The sequence below is a fragment of the Chiloscyllium plagiosum genome, chromosome 4 (assembly GCF_004010195.1).
Source record: "Chiloscyllium plagiosum isolate BGI_BamShark_2017 chromosome 4, ASM401019v2, whole genome shotgun sequence".
In the NCBI taxonomy this organism is placed as follows: domain Eukaryota; kingdom Metazoa; phylum Chordata; class Chondrichthyes; order Orectolobiformes; family Hemiscylliidae; genus Chiloscyllium; species Chiloscyllium plagiosum.
The window spans coordinates 98,190,248-98,206,359 of record NC_057713.1 but is presented as its reverse complement, the minus strand read 5'-3'; the positions used below and the strand labels follow the sequence as shown (position 1 = coordinate 98,206,359).

Here is a 16,112-nt window from a genome sequence, read left to right as displayed (position 1 = left end):
TGATTTCAGTGGAGACTGCTGAGTTGTCTTTTCACTTGGAATCCTTACAGATTGCAAGAACAGACATTCATCCCATCAGTGTGGTGAAACACAGGAAATTAAAGGACACTTAGTACTTTGCATCAACCATCTCCCTTGCTTATTCATCGATTATAATGCATTAAAGGAAATATGCTCCAAAAACAAAATAACATGCATATGTTTTCAGATCATAATTAAAATAAGTCCATCCTGTAACCTTGCTTTAAGATTTCTTCTTTAATTATTGTTTTTTTTGTTTCATCTGCCCATCTTGCTTTCCTCACCAAATTTGTTTTAGGTTTATCACTCCACAGCTCAATGTTTGTTAGGTTCTCTGGCTTTGTTAAGTTAAAGAGCTTCAAAAGTTCCAGCAAGCCCCTGAAAAAAACTGACAAAGATTCTTTGATTCTATGAACTGAAAATATTGTACAGCTGGAAACAGCCCAAAGACTACTGCTTCATTGCAACTGAATTAAATTGAATTAGGTTTTGCTATGAGATTTTATGGGTCTGAAGGATTTTGGGGTCAGATTCTGTAACTGTTAGCTTTTCTGTAGATTAAGGAACAGTAAGTCATTTAGCCCTATTTTGCTGTCATTTAGTGCTGTAATTGTTGATCTGTATTTTAATTCATTAGAGTCTGCAACCTTTTATTACCCCATTCCTCAAAAAAGTGTATTAATCTTCATTTTGAAATTTAATTGATACCCGCACCAGAGAGGGTTGTCAATTTCCACAAACTTTTGTATGGAGAAGTACTTCCTTACATCTTCCCTGAATGGCCTGCCTCTCTGTACAAGACTCTTACATCAAAGGAGTCATTCCTTTCCAACAACTCCATTAAACATCATGTACACTTCAATTAGAACACTTCGTTATCCTCTATACAGAGGAAAATAGAAACCTGGACTATGCAACCTGTATAATTTTTGTTTTAGGCCCCAGTATCATCCTAGTTAGTCTATTCTGCATTCCTTCCAAGGCCACATTGCCTGCTTAAGAAGTAGTGTCCAGAACTGTACATATTACTCCAAAAGTCTGTATAGTTGCAAAATTTCCATTCCTTTATCTTGAGAAAATTGGAATTTAAAGGCCACTATTCATCAATAGAATAATAGGATGTCTATGATGTAAATAGAATCCATTTAACCTGTTGAATGCACTTCAGCTAATTTCCCACCTTTGTCCTTTTCCTGTAACTCTGACATTTACTTTCCTCCAGCTGGGAATCTAATTTCCTTTTGAGGCCACTGTTGAACGTGCCTCCACCATTCACTGCTGAAACATGTTTCCCAATGCCTTTTGTTCTTTTGCTAATCACCTTGAATCTGTCTCCTTTGGTTCTTGATCTTGCTAAAGGGAAGAGAATTTCTCTCCCTCTCTCTTCTGTGTGGTTGCAATTCCTCATGATTTTGAGCATTTGTCAAATCTTCTCCACCTTTTAAGAAGCACAACCTCCACTTTTTTCAGTCTAGCCCCAGCTAGTACCCCGTCATTGGCATCATTTTCATAAATCTTTTCTGCACCCTCTCGAAACCTTTTACATCCTTCTTCATGTGAAGAAATATCTTTATCCCGAGTGACAATGCAAACTCTACCACATGAAGAAATGATGGCGTAGATTCCATTAAAGAAAAACTAGATAAATACCAGGGAGAAAGGAACTGAAGGATAATTTAATAGGCTTAGATTTCTTTAAAGGCAGATGGGACGAGACAGTTGTAGAGCATAAGTAAGTGATATGGGAGCATTTTAAGAATGGCAACCTGTAACTAGTGCAGTGCCATCAGGATCAGTGCTGGGGCCACAGTTGTTGTCAAGATAAATGACTTGGAGGAGGAATGTGAACATAGCATTTTGCCAATATACCAAGTTTGCAGTTGACAAAAAAAATTGGAAAGTTAATGGTGAGAGTGACAGAGTCTGCAAAGGGATATTGGCAAGGCAAAAACTCACTGATGGAATATAATGTGGGAAAATGTACACTTTGTGAATAGAGAAGTTGCATATTATTTAAATTGCGGAAAAATAGTAGAGATTTGAGAGTCCTCATGCACACTAAGTTGATTCTGGGCATGAAGGCATTTTTCTTGAAATTAGGTTGAGCAGATTGTATTAATTGCTGTTTAGAAGAATGAGCAGTGATCTTTTTGAAACAGAAGCTTCTTAGAAACTTGACTGGGGAGATGTTGAGCAGTTGTTTCCTGTTGTGGGAGAGTCTCAAAGTAGAAGACATATTTTCAGAGTAAGAGGTCATCCATTTAAGATAGAGCAGGAATTTCTTTTGAGAATACTGAATCTCTAGAGTTCTTTACAGTGGCTTGTAGAGGCTGGACCATTAAATATATTCAAGGCTGAGATATACAGATTTTTATCAGTAAGAGTTATGGAGAAAAGGTAGGAAAGTGAAGTTCAGCATTATCAGATCTGCCAGGATCTCATTGAATGGAAGAGCAAACTTGATGAGGCACATGGCATCTGTTACATCATATGGACCAGATGAACTGAATGACAGACTTGTTTTGACACTACAAATTTCACTTCACTATTTAGTGCCTAATAACAACAAAAAAAATCTATAGGATCATTATGCCACAGAAAATGACCTATTCAGCCCATGCTGGCTCTGTAGAGCAACTCCATCAGTTTAGTTCCTTGAGAGCTATCTGAGATGCCTTGCAAGTTTCATTCACTCAAGTGACCATCCAATTTCCTCTTGAAATCACTGTCTCAACTTCCACCACCCTCATGAATTTGATAAGTTTGTCATTCAAACTCACTCAGGCTGATAGGTCCTATTATGATTGTCTGGTAGATTTTTTTTAAACCCAGGAATTTGTAAACATGGAAACACCGTGGACACTGGTACCTGCTCAGAATGGGAATTGTTGACAAGTGCGGCCTTCTTTTCCTCTGGATGGCAATTATTCTGTCCTTAAAAATATAATGTTGCTTGAATGGTGTATGTATACTTTTGTCCACTGTATTTAATCTGCCTTTTTTTCCCCTTACCCCGAACAAACCCTGACCCCATCTTGTATTGTCCCTTTAACTTATGCTGTTGTAGCAGGTTTTTCGCACCTGATTCTTCACAATATTTGGAATCACAATCAATCAGACAAATACATCAATTGTCTTTTTTTTGTTACATCACTACAAATTTTCACCTCAAAAGGTTACCTTTAAGTAGATCAGCTCAGATCCTAAAAAATGCTACCAAACAGCATTTTCTTTATTTTAAAAAAAGTCAAATAGCAATTAGGATTTAGGAAGAATGCTAACTTGATTGCCTTAGTGGTATTTAGTATTGTTTCCCTTTAAACAGATGACCACCTCAAATGTTATTTTAAAAAGACAATAATTTGTAATGCTGATTTAGTTGAAAAAAAAAAGCTTGAACAAGTTGCACTGATCACTAAATTTGACTTTGAATCATCAGATGAAAAACTAAACACAATTCCTATTTCTGTGCTTGCTCTTTTCTTTAAATTAACCTTTGGTTTTAAACTGCTTTTAAAAAGAGTCGAGAATTCTTTCTTTTCTTCACAACTTGTCAGCAATGTTAACCTTTTGCAACTGTCCAATGCTAGAAGCACTGCAGCCTAATATTTGTGTTTCTGGATTAATTGACATGGATAATAAACTAGTTGCTGTGGGGATTTTAATTTATGCATAAAATATATAACTAAACAATGGCTGTAACTTTAAAAGCTGACCTAGGTTTACAAAAGCCTTATAAAGATTGAGAAGAATGCGAATAATTTAAAGTATACATTTGTAAGTGGTCAAAAATAAAAAGACATGTTAATAGTCTGAACTATTCAATGCAGCCTTAGTGCAGTGACAATGTTAGTTTTTGCAAAATAAATTAGTGCTGTTTTATTACTTCTATTTGTGTTTGTTTTACTACATATTAAGTTCTGTCTTTTAAGATCTTGGAAGTGCATTGTAAAATAGGGTCGACTCAGCACAACTTTGTTAAGCAGAGGTTGTGCCTGACAAATCTGTTAGAATCTTTGAGGAGATTATGAGCAAGTTCAACAGTTTTCCAGAAGGCCTTTTGAGAAGGTGCTGCACAAGAGGCTACTAAATAAGATAAGAGCTCATGGTGTTAGGGGCAAGGTAATTGGCATAGATAGAGGACTGGCTGGCTGGCAAAGTGGGGGGAAAAAATGGTCTATTTCAGGATGGCAGCTGGTGACCAGTGGTCAGTGTTGGGTCTATAACTATTTACTTTGTATATTAATAAAGCAACTGAGGGCATTGTTGCTATGTGTACAGATGACAAAGATAGATGAGTGACAAGTAGTGTTAGGGAAATGGGGAGGCTGCAGAAGGACTTGGATAGGCTAGGAGAGTGGGCAAAGAAGTGACAGATGGAATACAATTGGGGAGGTGTGAGGATAGGCACTTTGGGAAGAATAGAGGCGTAGACTATTTTCTAGGGAAAGACTTTGGAAATCTGAAGCACAAAGGGACTTGGGAGTCCTCATTCAGGATTCTCTTAAGGTTAACATGTAGGTTCATTTGACAGATAGGAAGGCAAACATAATGTTAGCATTCATTGACAGTACAAGAGCAGAGATGTACTGCTGAATTTGGATAAGGCTCTGGCCAGACCACATTTGGAATACTGTGACCAGTTCTGAACCCTGTATCCAAAGAAGGATGTGCTAGAGTTGGAAGGAGTCCAGAGTGGTTTACAAGAATGATCCCTGGATGAAGGACTTGTCATACAAATGATTGAGGATTCTGGGTCTGTACTTGAATAGATTTTAGAAGAATGGGGTGGGGTTCTCATTGAAACTTACAGAATACGGAGATGCCTGGGTAGAGTGGACGTGGACATGTTTGAACTAGAAGGAGAGACTAGGACCCAAGGGCACAGCCTCTCAGTGAAGGGATGATCCTTTTGCACTGAGATGAGGAGGAATTCCTTCAGCCAGAGGGTGGTGAATCTGTGGTACTCATGGCCTCCACAGCCTTCTGTGTGGCAAAGTCACTGAGTGTATTAAAATTGGAGATTGTTGGGTTCTTGATTGGTCAGGGGAGAAAGCAAGAGAATGGGTTTGAGTCTACAGTGGTCAAAAATAACCACCGAACTATTTTAATCCCAATTGCCATCACTTGGTAAATAGCCTTGTAAAAAGAGAGAAAAATAGAGTTTAATGTTTCAAGTCCAGCATGGCTCTTCTTCTGAGCTGATAGGTGTTGGAAAATTGTTTCTTTTTAATGTGCTTTTGACTAAGATGAAGGAGGCAGATGATGGAGAGGTGCATTGAGCATTCCCTTTTCTATTTCACTTCCATTAAAAACCCTTTGTCTTTTACACTGGGCCTTTCCACCATTGCCCCCTTGCTCCTCCCTCACCCTTTTAAAAAAAATATATACTTTTGACAATGTTTTTGAACATCTTTCAGCTCTGAAGGAGGATTCCTGGATGTGAAACATTTACTCTGCTTTCTCTCCACAGATGTTGGCAAGCCAGCTGAGTTTCTCCAGCGTCCACAGTACAGGTAGTTCTCCTGTAACACCAGTTGTATTCCAGCAAAACCCCGCTTAATATAAACAATGGGGCCTCTGGGAAAAGAGATGTTAGAGGCAGTCCAGCAAAAATATCACTCAATTGCTCAAAAATCATCGAAAACTCTAACGCAAAGTATAGCACTGCCTGAATGAAAGTATAATCTCATTTATCAATGAAACAAAAGAAAATTTAATAGTACATTTTAAAAATATTGTTAATGCAGGTGCAGGGGTCATCATGGTGCGTAAGGTAGACTCCCTCATTCCTGTTAAGCAAGCTGTATCATACTGTGCTCCTTAAGCTCAAAATGCTTGTAATATCTAGCTTCTCTTCCAGTGTTATAGCCTCTCGTTTGGAATAACCACCCACAGTTTTATCACCAGGATGCTTCTTGCTAACATTCTTGGTATTCTGCCCCTCCATTTTTTTTTTCAAAAAAGGGATAATCTAGGACTAGTATACCTATCACAAGAAGCTGCCCAATGTATCGCTCTCAAAGCTGCTCTTTCGGTGAATGTGCAGAACATCACGGAAATTTCACAGATGTCGCTGCACTTGCAGAACGAAGCGCGCGAAACAATCACTGCTGGAATTGCGCTATTACAAACACAGGTAAGCATTCTCGAAAATACTGTTCCTTAACTCCTCAGTGACATTATAAGCAAATCACACTGCTGGAACATGTGTTATCTGAGAACCATCTATTTTGCTTTTATTTGAGGAACTATTTGACCAAATTTTTGTTCACCTGTTGCAATCTCTCCATTTGAGCTTAGTGTCTGATGCTATTTCCTGAGATTCTTATGAAGTGCATCAAACATTTTGTTGTTTTAAAGGCATAATTAATGTAAATATAACTTCTGCTGTTTTTGTCACACATTGCATGGTTAAAATGGACTGATGGTCTTCTCTACGTTCATCTCGTGACCTTGAGCTTTTTAAGGAAACTGCATTCATAACAATCCTGTGTGATTATATTCATATCAGAAGAGGTAAATGCATTTTCATGAAAAGAATGTAGCGCTACAATGGCAATATGCTTGAATTAATCATTAAAATATCTTAATATACATTTATTTTAGACTACCCAGCTTTAAGATCCGGTCTATAAATTCCATGTTAAGATGCTGTACAATAATAGGCAGTTATTAACAATTTGAATTGTTATTAAATATAATTTAAAATGTTGAATTGCATTACATTTTCCTTCTTCTCTGAATAACCCAAAATATGGTTTAACGGTAGTTTTGCACATTGCTGTCAAGAGCAACTAATCTCAGCTAAAATGTTAGAAATTTATTCTACCGATGATGGTTGAAACTAATTCTAGTTTAAACAATAGTAGCCAAGAGAACTTATACATCTGACTAAGTATTTAAGTCCAGACCAATAATCATTTTTGGAGAGGTGGGGGAGGAGGGAACATATTAACCTTCCTATAAAATTAAATTATTAATAATTCAATCTGCTGAGGATAACAATGGCCCCAGTTGTATAAAAAAAACCAGCTTTTCAATGAAAAATCAGATCAGTTGGAATTGTTCCTTTGAGTGTAAAAATTGTTGAGCATCGCTATAAATAAAGATAGAGGCAAGGTACCACCTTCCTACCTTCTGTTACCTACTTGTGTGCTGTCATTTCTTTCCCTCCTGCACAAGCACATGCATTTTTTTTCTATCACAAATATAGCAACTGGACATAGCGATCATCAGAAGATGCTGCCTGAATTGCTGTGCTCTTCCAGCCCCACTGATCCAGGATCATCAGAAGGTACCCTTTACAACTAAAGGGAAACATTCTGAATTATTATTGGTTGTTCCCAAAGCAACCTGGACGTAAACCTATAAGTTCAAATGGATCACTTCGTAAATAAAGATTTTCCTGCCTAGCTGGGATTGGTTAATATCAATGGAAAGGAAACTTGAACATGGGGGTACAAAATGGACAAAAACCCTACCTCAGTGGAAACAGCTAAAATTGACGATTCACCTGCCCCTGCCAAATTCTAGGCCCAATTTGTTTAAACTTATTAACCAGTCATTTTGCCAGGAAGAACTCAACAACTCAATAATTTGGAACATGGTCAAACTAATGAAAAGAAAGACTTGTGTTCACTAACATTACTTTCACAGCCTCAGAATCTCTGATTTTCAATCAGAGGTACACCTATGAATTAACAGCATAGTTGTGATGTTGGCAATGGAACAGCTGATTTGTGCACAGAAGCACCCTCAACAATGACAATTTGTTTTTAGTGGTGTTGGCTGAAAGTTAAATATTGACTTATTGTTCATGAAAACGTTAACAGTTCCAAATTAGTTTTACATGACAAAAGCACTTAACACAAATCAAGATTCATCCAACACAAGACCATATTAGAACTTTACAATTGAGCAAAGCCAATGAAGTGTAACGTTTACCTCAACTGTTTGATTGAGTTTAACATAATAAAGAAGCTTCAATTTCTCTCACAAGAAACTATATGAATTAAACTTTGCTTTCATTTCATATATTTATAAAATCTAATCGATTGCTTATTGAAACTTTGAATTATATGAAAGATTCACTGATAGATATTTTCAATTATATAATGGGCAAAACAGAATTAACAATATAGCTGCAAACCTTTTTTTAAAAAAACCTTTGATTTTGTGGAAAAGATACTAATATTTTTCTGCTGCCAATGATTGTTTTCAATGGTGCTATGAAAGTCTAAATTTGTACAAAGTTTCTTGTTATAAAAGCAACGAGATGCCTTTTACGTTTGCTTCAGATTGTTACAACTTTCTCTATTCCATTAAATAAACTATTTGTCTGATTTTATTAAAGATTAAATACTCCTGCCTTTACAGAGACTCTCCCACCACCCCCTCAGGCTGACTCGTAGCAGTTGTGTAAGATCTTTCCAAGGAGAGTTCCTTCGCCCTGCAAGTGTTTCCATTTCAGGCTAGCAAGCCAAGTCGCGCAATCTTTGCTGAAAGGAACGAATGAATGACAAAAACGATAGGTTTCGGGCACGAGTGAAGATCCAACTGCTAGACAAGGACAACAAAATAACAAACTTGAGTTTTTAAAAGAGAACTTTCAAAACAGTTAGAAAAGTTATTTTATTAACCTCAAAGAGAAAGTCCCTTGTATTTTGAAAATTAAACGTTTTAAACTTTGTATCAATAGTTAGCCTTTTCTACAATAAAAAACATAAACCAGGTGACTGCGGAACATCTGTGTTCAGTTCCGAGATCTAATGAAGAGTCATCTAGACTCAAAATGTTAGCTTGCTCTCTGACCATGGACGCTGATTGACCTGCTGTGATTTCAAGCATTTTTTGTTTTCAGTACTTTAATCCTTTCTTTCTCTACAGATGGTGCAAGACTTTAAGTGTACAACAAAAATAAAGTAATGACACAATACCTTTACAAATCTAGTGGAAGCGCAATTCTTTAACATCTCAACAAAATGTGACAATAATGTAAAACAATGCCCCGACCAAAGCAGTATTGGTGAGTAAGACTCAGCAAAAAAATTAGCTGATTTGCTTGACGTTTGAAAAAGTAGCTTATGCTGACACCAAATATAACTATGAAATTAGCCATTTGTATTCTACTGAATATTCATACAGTTGCTATTAGTGAAGGTACACACAGTATGAGCTAGTGCTTACATCAACGACTTAAAATATCTTATGGTCCCTCATGGGAGCTTCCTCAGATAAAATCTGATACTGAGTTTCATATAGGGATATTAAAGATAGGTAACCAAAAACTTGGTTAAAGACTTAGTATGGTAAATAGATCTGCTACCCTGCCCACCCACAACATAACCACAAAAACAAACACAGAAGCAAGCGTGCCAACACACACAGAACATACCCACAATACCCCAGTCTTGGCCAAACAGGCTAACATAGAAACCAGACATAGGGTTTTAAAGGAGTGTCGAGAGGGGAAAGGGAGAGACAGCCAAAGAGATTTAGGGAAAAGTTCTAAAGTTTAGAGTCCACACAGGTTAAGATATAATTGCCAATGGTGGAATAAAAGAAATCAGTTCCGTGTATGAGGCCAGATTTGGAAGCACGTCTAATTCTCAAATTTGAAGTGCTGGAGGTTACAGAGATGGAGATTAGAGGGATTTGAAAACAAAGAATTTTAAAACTGAGACATTGCTGGACAAAGAGCTAATATAGGTCCACAGGCACAAGGGTGAACAGACTTGATGTAAGTTAGGAAATAGGCAACAAAGCTTTGAATGGATTGAAGTTTATAGAGAATGGAAGGTGAGAGTCTGGCCAAGAGGACCCAACAAATAGAAGTGATATGCGTATTAGAACTTGCAGCATATAGAGTTTATTTTCAGATTCTAAACCACTATTTCATTTCCTCCTATGTTCCCAGTTACATATTAGCCATTACCAGACATAGCCTAAAATGTGAGTGAAAATGGTGATGGTGATTAATTTCTTAACCAAGATGTTATTCAACTTTAAAAATCAAAATGGAGCCCTTAGATGTAGGTATTGTAAGCCTTCAGTTTGAGGACTGTAACACATATTGTCCTCTATCGTGTTAAACTGATGACCTTTTGTGTAGGTTTCCTGTGGTAGGTTAATTTCATTTATCATGGATCATAGTTAATGTAGATGTCGAGACACGTTTTATTGAATCGGAGTCAAAATGACATCACTGTATAATAAAAATAAGTTACAGAAAAACAAAAAACATCCTGGGAATTCTATTAAAATCGGAGGGTAGTTGTGTCATGTAATGAAGCATCTTAAAATATAGGATAGAATAGAATCCCTAAAGTGTGGAAACAGGGCACCTGCCCAACAAGTCCACACCAACCCCACAAAGAGCAACCCACCCAGACCCATTCCCCTAGCCTACGTTTACCAATGACTAACGCACCTAACCTACATATCCCTCAAAACTATGAGTAACTTAGCATTGCCAATTCACCTGACCTGCACACCTTTGGATTGTGGGAGGAAACTCACACAGACATGTGGGAATTGAACCCAGGTCCTTGGTGCTGTGAGGCAGCAGTGCTAACCACTAAGCCACCGTCTAGATTTTTTGATAACCACACAGTGATATTAATAAATGTCTAATCCAGATGGGAACAGTGAGAGAGAAAGCCTGGATCTTTTCAGTCAGTCACTTCTGCAGTGTTTCAACTTCATTATTAAATATCAATTAACAGACAAACAAGGATACTTACAATTTCCCCATCTCTTCCGCCAAAGTCTAGAAAGAGCATTCTCACCCCGTCATCTGAGGAGTTTCTTAATTTCTCGAAGGGATATTGCCAAATCAGCTTTGGCATACTTCCTTCTTGTCCGTCTTTCAAGATAGAAAATCCGTTTGTATAATGAATGGTCAGAAGGCACTCCTGGGTCCTGTATGTACATGCTGCGAATAACAAGAATAACACAATCAATAGAACATTACAACTAGGAAAAGATCCTATGATAGTACACAATTTCATTGTCTGGTGCACATGAGTCTTTGGAACCTGCATTGAGCCATCAAACAGAATAAATCACCATCACCAATAACTTAGAGAAATGCCCCAAGATGTTTAATACAAAGTGCACTTGTTGAAAATTAGGGCTCCCTTTAAAACAGAATTCCTTTAATGTTCTATATTTAGTATTTCCTGTATAGCATACAACCTCATTTAGCTATGTCACAGAAGTAACTAGAAATATAAAACAAATCTCTAACACATGAAAACAGGATTACAAGAATCACATGTCATGATGTTCTGTTGAGTGGACGTCAAAGATTTATCATGCCTTATCATCAGTGCAGTATTTTGAAGAACAGCATGTTTTGGTCTGAAAAGAAATGACAGTTAACCTTCAAATGAAAGTAGGCACAAGGACAAGAGTCATCCTGACATCATGAGTAACCGCCTACAGTCATTTGCAAAAAAGAGTTCAGACAGGCCATTGACACAACATAGATTGCTAGGCCCCCAGAATATAGTACATCTACAGGAGGAGTTTGGAAGAGAGAAGCAAAGTTCCCGGACAAGACCAGTAGTTCAAGGGAAGAACAAAGACTACAAAACCCCACCACTCCAAACCCAGGTATCCACCATTCCACAGAAAGTTTCCTAATTCTGAATCCGTTAACATATCTATACTGCTGCTTCTTAAACTCAATAAATGAGCTGAAAATTGCCTATTAGGTAATGATCATGAATTCCCCCAAATCTAACACTGCAGTAACTCACCATGACACCTGTAATGTCACCTTACTAATTCACGATCTGTACCACCTAGCAGCAAATGCTTGGAAACATCACCACCTGCAAGTTGACCTCCAGGTCACAAGCCATCCAAACAACACTGAATTGCCTGTGGACTTTAGTGTTCAAGAAGGAGCTCACAATTATCTCCAGGGCAATTAGTGATGGATAATAAATGCTGGTCTAGCCAATAATAATCCTATTATTGAATAAAGAAAAGTTCAGTCTTCCTAAATAGTTACCAAGCCAAGCAAAAGGTGATTTAAAGCATGGCCAGCGATTAGCTTAGGGAGGAAATTCTGGAGCCCTGGGGTATATGCAACTGAGGGTGATGTGGGAAGTATAAAGGATTAATAGAATTAAATTGTTTTTCTTTCTCTAGATAGCATAAAGCAGAACTGAAGGAAGAGACAGAAAATATGATCAAATTAGCAAGAACACTGCTTCCTGAAGGGTGCAATAACTAAAACTTGCAAGAGACTTCTTTATTGAAGAGTCTTACCTGCATATATTGAATAAACTTGAATGTTCTTTTCATCTCTGCCTCCCAGAGCATTTCGTAAAATCCCCACAATGAAGGGGCAGCCACCAGTAGTGGGAAAAAGGAAGTAAGGTGTGCACATTAGGCCAGAGAAGGAGCAAGAGAATCTGGAGATTGTTGCATAAGGATCGGTGAGCTTGTAGGGTTGAATATATGAACAAGGTGTGGAAGTAGGCCAGTTAACCCTTGGCTTGCTCCATATTCAATAAAAGTGTCTTACCTCAGTCTTTTGATTTCCACATTTCCATCTACCCTTTGATTCCATCGTCTAACAAGAAACCATCTACCTCTGTCTTAAGAATAATGACCTAACTTCACCGCACTTCTGTGACATAGGGTTCCAATGTCACACAACTCAGAGATAAATAAAAATTATTCCTCTGTCTTAAAAAGATATCCTTAATTTGAAACATTGCCCCCACATTTTGGAATGAAAGGAAATATCACATCCACTTCCACCTTGTCAAGACCGCTCAGAATAATGCATACCAATGAAAACAAGTCCAGTCTGTCCTGCATTTCCTCATAAGACAACCCATTCATTCCAAGTGTAAATCTAGTAAACCTCTTCTGAACTGCCTCCGACGCATTTACATCCTTCCTTAAATAAGGAGATCAAACCTGTACACAGTATTCGAGATGTGGTTTCGTCAATATTTATACAAATGAAGGCAGAGACAGACAGAAAGAAAGAAAGACTGTCTGTCTAAATATCAGTTGAGGACAGTCACAGCCTTGGCTGTGATGCCACTCTAGTCAAATTGTCTTTTGAGCAACCTACATCCCAACAGTGATACAATAAATATAGGGGGGGTGGGTAGAAATAAAACTGGGAGAATTCTTTGATCTCAAATCTTAAAAATGTAATCTTAGTTTCCTAACTCTCTGACACTCATCCACAACAGAAGTGCACGGGAACATTCAGTTATACTGTACATTCCTCACTTTGTACGATAATTAATACCAGAGAAACTAACTGATAGTTACAGTACTCAACAAGAGTTGTCACACTTGTTAATCTACTAACAGTGAGTGGCAATTAAATGCAGAATGGAAAGCTGCTTTATTCTACAAACTCCACGCTTCCATTAAGGCATATTTATGGAGCAACCTGTGTATGCTTTCATTTCATACAACAAAACCAGCAACATGCTAGATTACAGATCAATGAAAGCACAGGGCAAACATTCACAAAAATACTACATGTGTCACTTCATCAAAATTGTCACTGCTACGGTATTTAGCTCACCCAGTACAGTTCATTCTGTAATATCAAGTTACCAGTTCACTCCATCTTACTGAAATTTAGTGAGGTGAATCGAATGCCAGCTATTCAACTTCATTGTCTTTATAAATAAAACTTACTGTTTATGAATATTAACTGTACTTGCATCTTATTTCCTACCTCACGCATGGAGTAGCTCTAAATTTACTGCTTTATTCTTTTCACTAAAACTTCTCATCAGCTGACATGACATATTAGTCCTACTCTGGCCTAAGCTCTGCATTCAAGCCATCACTAATATCATTGTACATTCCTGATGGTCAGTTCGAGAGGGTTTTGTTTAATACTGCAGTTATATAGCTGCTGGCCTCCAATTACATAGCTGTACTGTGCAATAACGCAACTCTGAGATCGAAGCATACCACTGAAGGTATCCCAAATTTAGCTTACTGAACAAGCAGCTCTGTGACAGTCTTATGCCTTGTATGGTTAATGTTTAATCTTAGGACCAATCAATCAGGATTGTGCCCACACTCAACATTAAGTATCAGAAGGTCCTGGGAAATTCAGTGTATGTAGAACAGCACAGAAACAGGCCATTCAGTCCAACTGATTTTGTGCACCACACAAGAATTATCTCCTCCCTTTTCAGCTCACCTGATCAACAGATCATTTTATTTTTTTCTTCCTCCTGTTCATCTAGTGTCCTCTTCACGATATCTACTTTTAATACTGATTTCTCTGAGTAAAGAAGTTTCTGCTGCATTCCCTTTTAGATGTATTAATGACCATCTTATATTTATGGCTCCTCGTTTTGCTATAGAGGTCTTGTGACAGAGTGGAAAGTGTCCCTGTCTCTGAGCCAGAATTCAATGTTCAAGTTCCACATCAGGTACTTGAAGGCTATGGAAGGTACTTAATGTAGCCTAACCAGGTGATTATCACCTGCAAACCCTTCCAATATGCCTGATGGTAAGAACCAGAGAGGGTGCTGGTCAATCATATTGCAGATGGCAATAGCAAACCATCACCATTGATCAACATAAATCAATAGGAGTATAGTGCCAGGCAATCTTGGGATACAGTACCTGGAGAGAGATAGAGAATTCAGATGTTCTTCATTGGCGAAAACATCCTTTTTATATCTACTGTATTAAATCTTCCCTTAATTTTAATGACTCAATTCTAGTATCCTCCTTTTGTACCTTTCCCAGAGCCTCAATGATATCCTTTCTGTAAAATATATTCTCTCATTGAACTGTAAGTAATACAGTACATAGGATAACCTACTGCTTCAATGTGAAAGAGTGTCATGTTTGTTGGCCTGATACCCAAACATATTAGCATTGACAAGGATATGAATTTGCTTTGCAGTGGTGCATGTTTTTCAGTGTTGACTGCAGGCTAATTTAATTGATCTTTTTACTGCGGCATCTGAATGGGTATCCTTTACTATTTAACAATAAGTTTGTCCATTTTCTCAGGTTAATTAAATTAGTTATTTTGGCTTTTTTTTAAAAACACAACTTACTCATTGTTGCAGGTATTACTGGCAATCTGCCCATCCCTAAAGTCAATTGTGTTGGTTGTTAGGGTTACATGTGGGCCTAGATCAGACAAGAATGGCAGGAGCCCAAGAAGCAGCTGACGCTCCAGAGCAGTACAAAGGAAGCACTACACAGTAAGGGTGCTGTCTATCAGATGAAACATTAAGTTGAATCCTATCCCATCCCCTCAGCTAAATATGAAAGACCCCATAGCATTATTTCCAAGATGAGCAGGGGCTTTGTCCCTGGTTTCAAGGTCAATATTTATCCCTCAGCCAGAGAGATGAGAAAAGAAACACCATATTTGGTCATTAGATATTGCTGATTTTGAGATGTTGATGTCTGTAAATCAAATGCTGTGCCAATAATATATCATTATCATTACTACCATCAGGATATACCTACGTAACAGCACTATAAAAAGTACTTTCTTGGCTTTAAAACATTTTGGTATATCCTGAGGTTGTGCAAGGTGCTATTTAAATGCAAGTCTTTTCTTTTTTTCTTTAAAATGGATGTTAATTATTCAACTGGATTTTAAAAGATTGATAGCTTATATGGACTTCAGTAAGGCATTCGACAAGGTTCCCCATGGGAGACTGATTAGCAAGGTTAGATCTCACGGAATAAAGGGAGAACTAGTCATTTGGATACAGAACAGGCTCAAAGGTAGAAGACAGAGGGTGGTGGTGGAGGGTTGTTTTTCAGACTGGAGGCCTGTGACCAGTGGAGTGCCACAAGGATCGGTGCTGGTCCTCTACTTTTTCTCATTTACATAAATGATTTGGATGCGAGCATAAGTGGTACAGTTAGTAAGTTTGCAGATGACACCAAAATTGAAGATGTAGTGGACAGCAAAGAGGGTTACTTCAGATTACAACAGGATCTTGACCAGATGGGCCAATGGGCTGAGAAATGGCAGATGGAGTTTAATTCAGGTAAATGCGAGGTACTGCATTTTGGGAAAGCAAACCTTAGCAGGACTTATACACCTAATG

At 37.8% G+C, this 16,112-nt stretch overlaps 1 protein-coding gene across 1 annotated transcript in view; it reads right to left on the bottom strand.

The window, feature by feature from the left end:
* Positions 1-6,593: 6,593 nt before the first annotated feature.
* Positions 6,594-16,112, bottom strand: part of sntb1 (syntrophin, basic 1) — a 116,836-nt gene continuing 107,317 nt past the window's right edge. Inside the window, exons 7-8 of the mRNA XM_043688683.1 lie at positions 10,767-10,957; positions 6,594-8,583 (exon numbers count right to left, since the gene is read on the bottom strand). Coding sequence (XP_043544618.1) covers positions 8,491-8,583; positions 10,767-10,957 — 284 coding nt within the window. The 3' untranslated portion in view covers positions 6,594-8,490. The remainder of the gene's footprint in view (positions 8,584-10,766; positions 10,958-16,112) is intronic.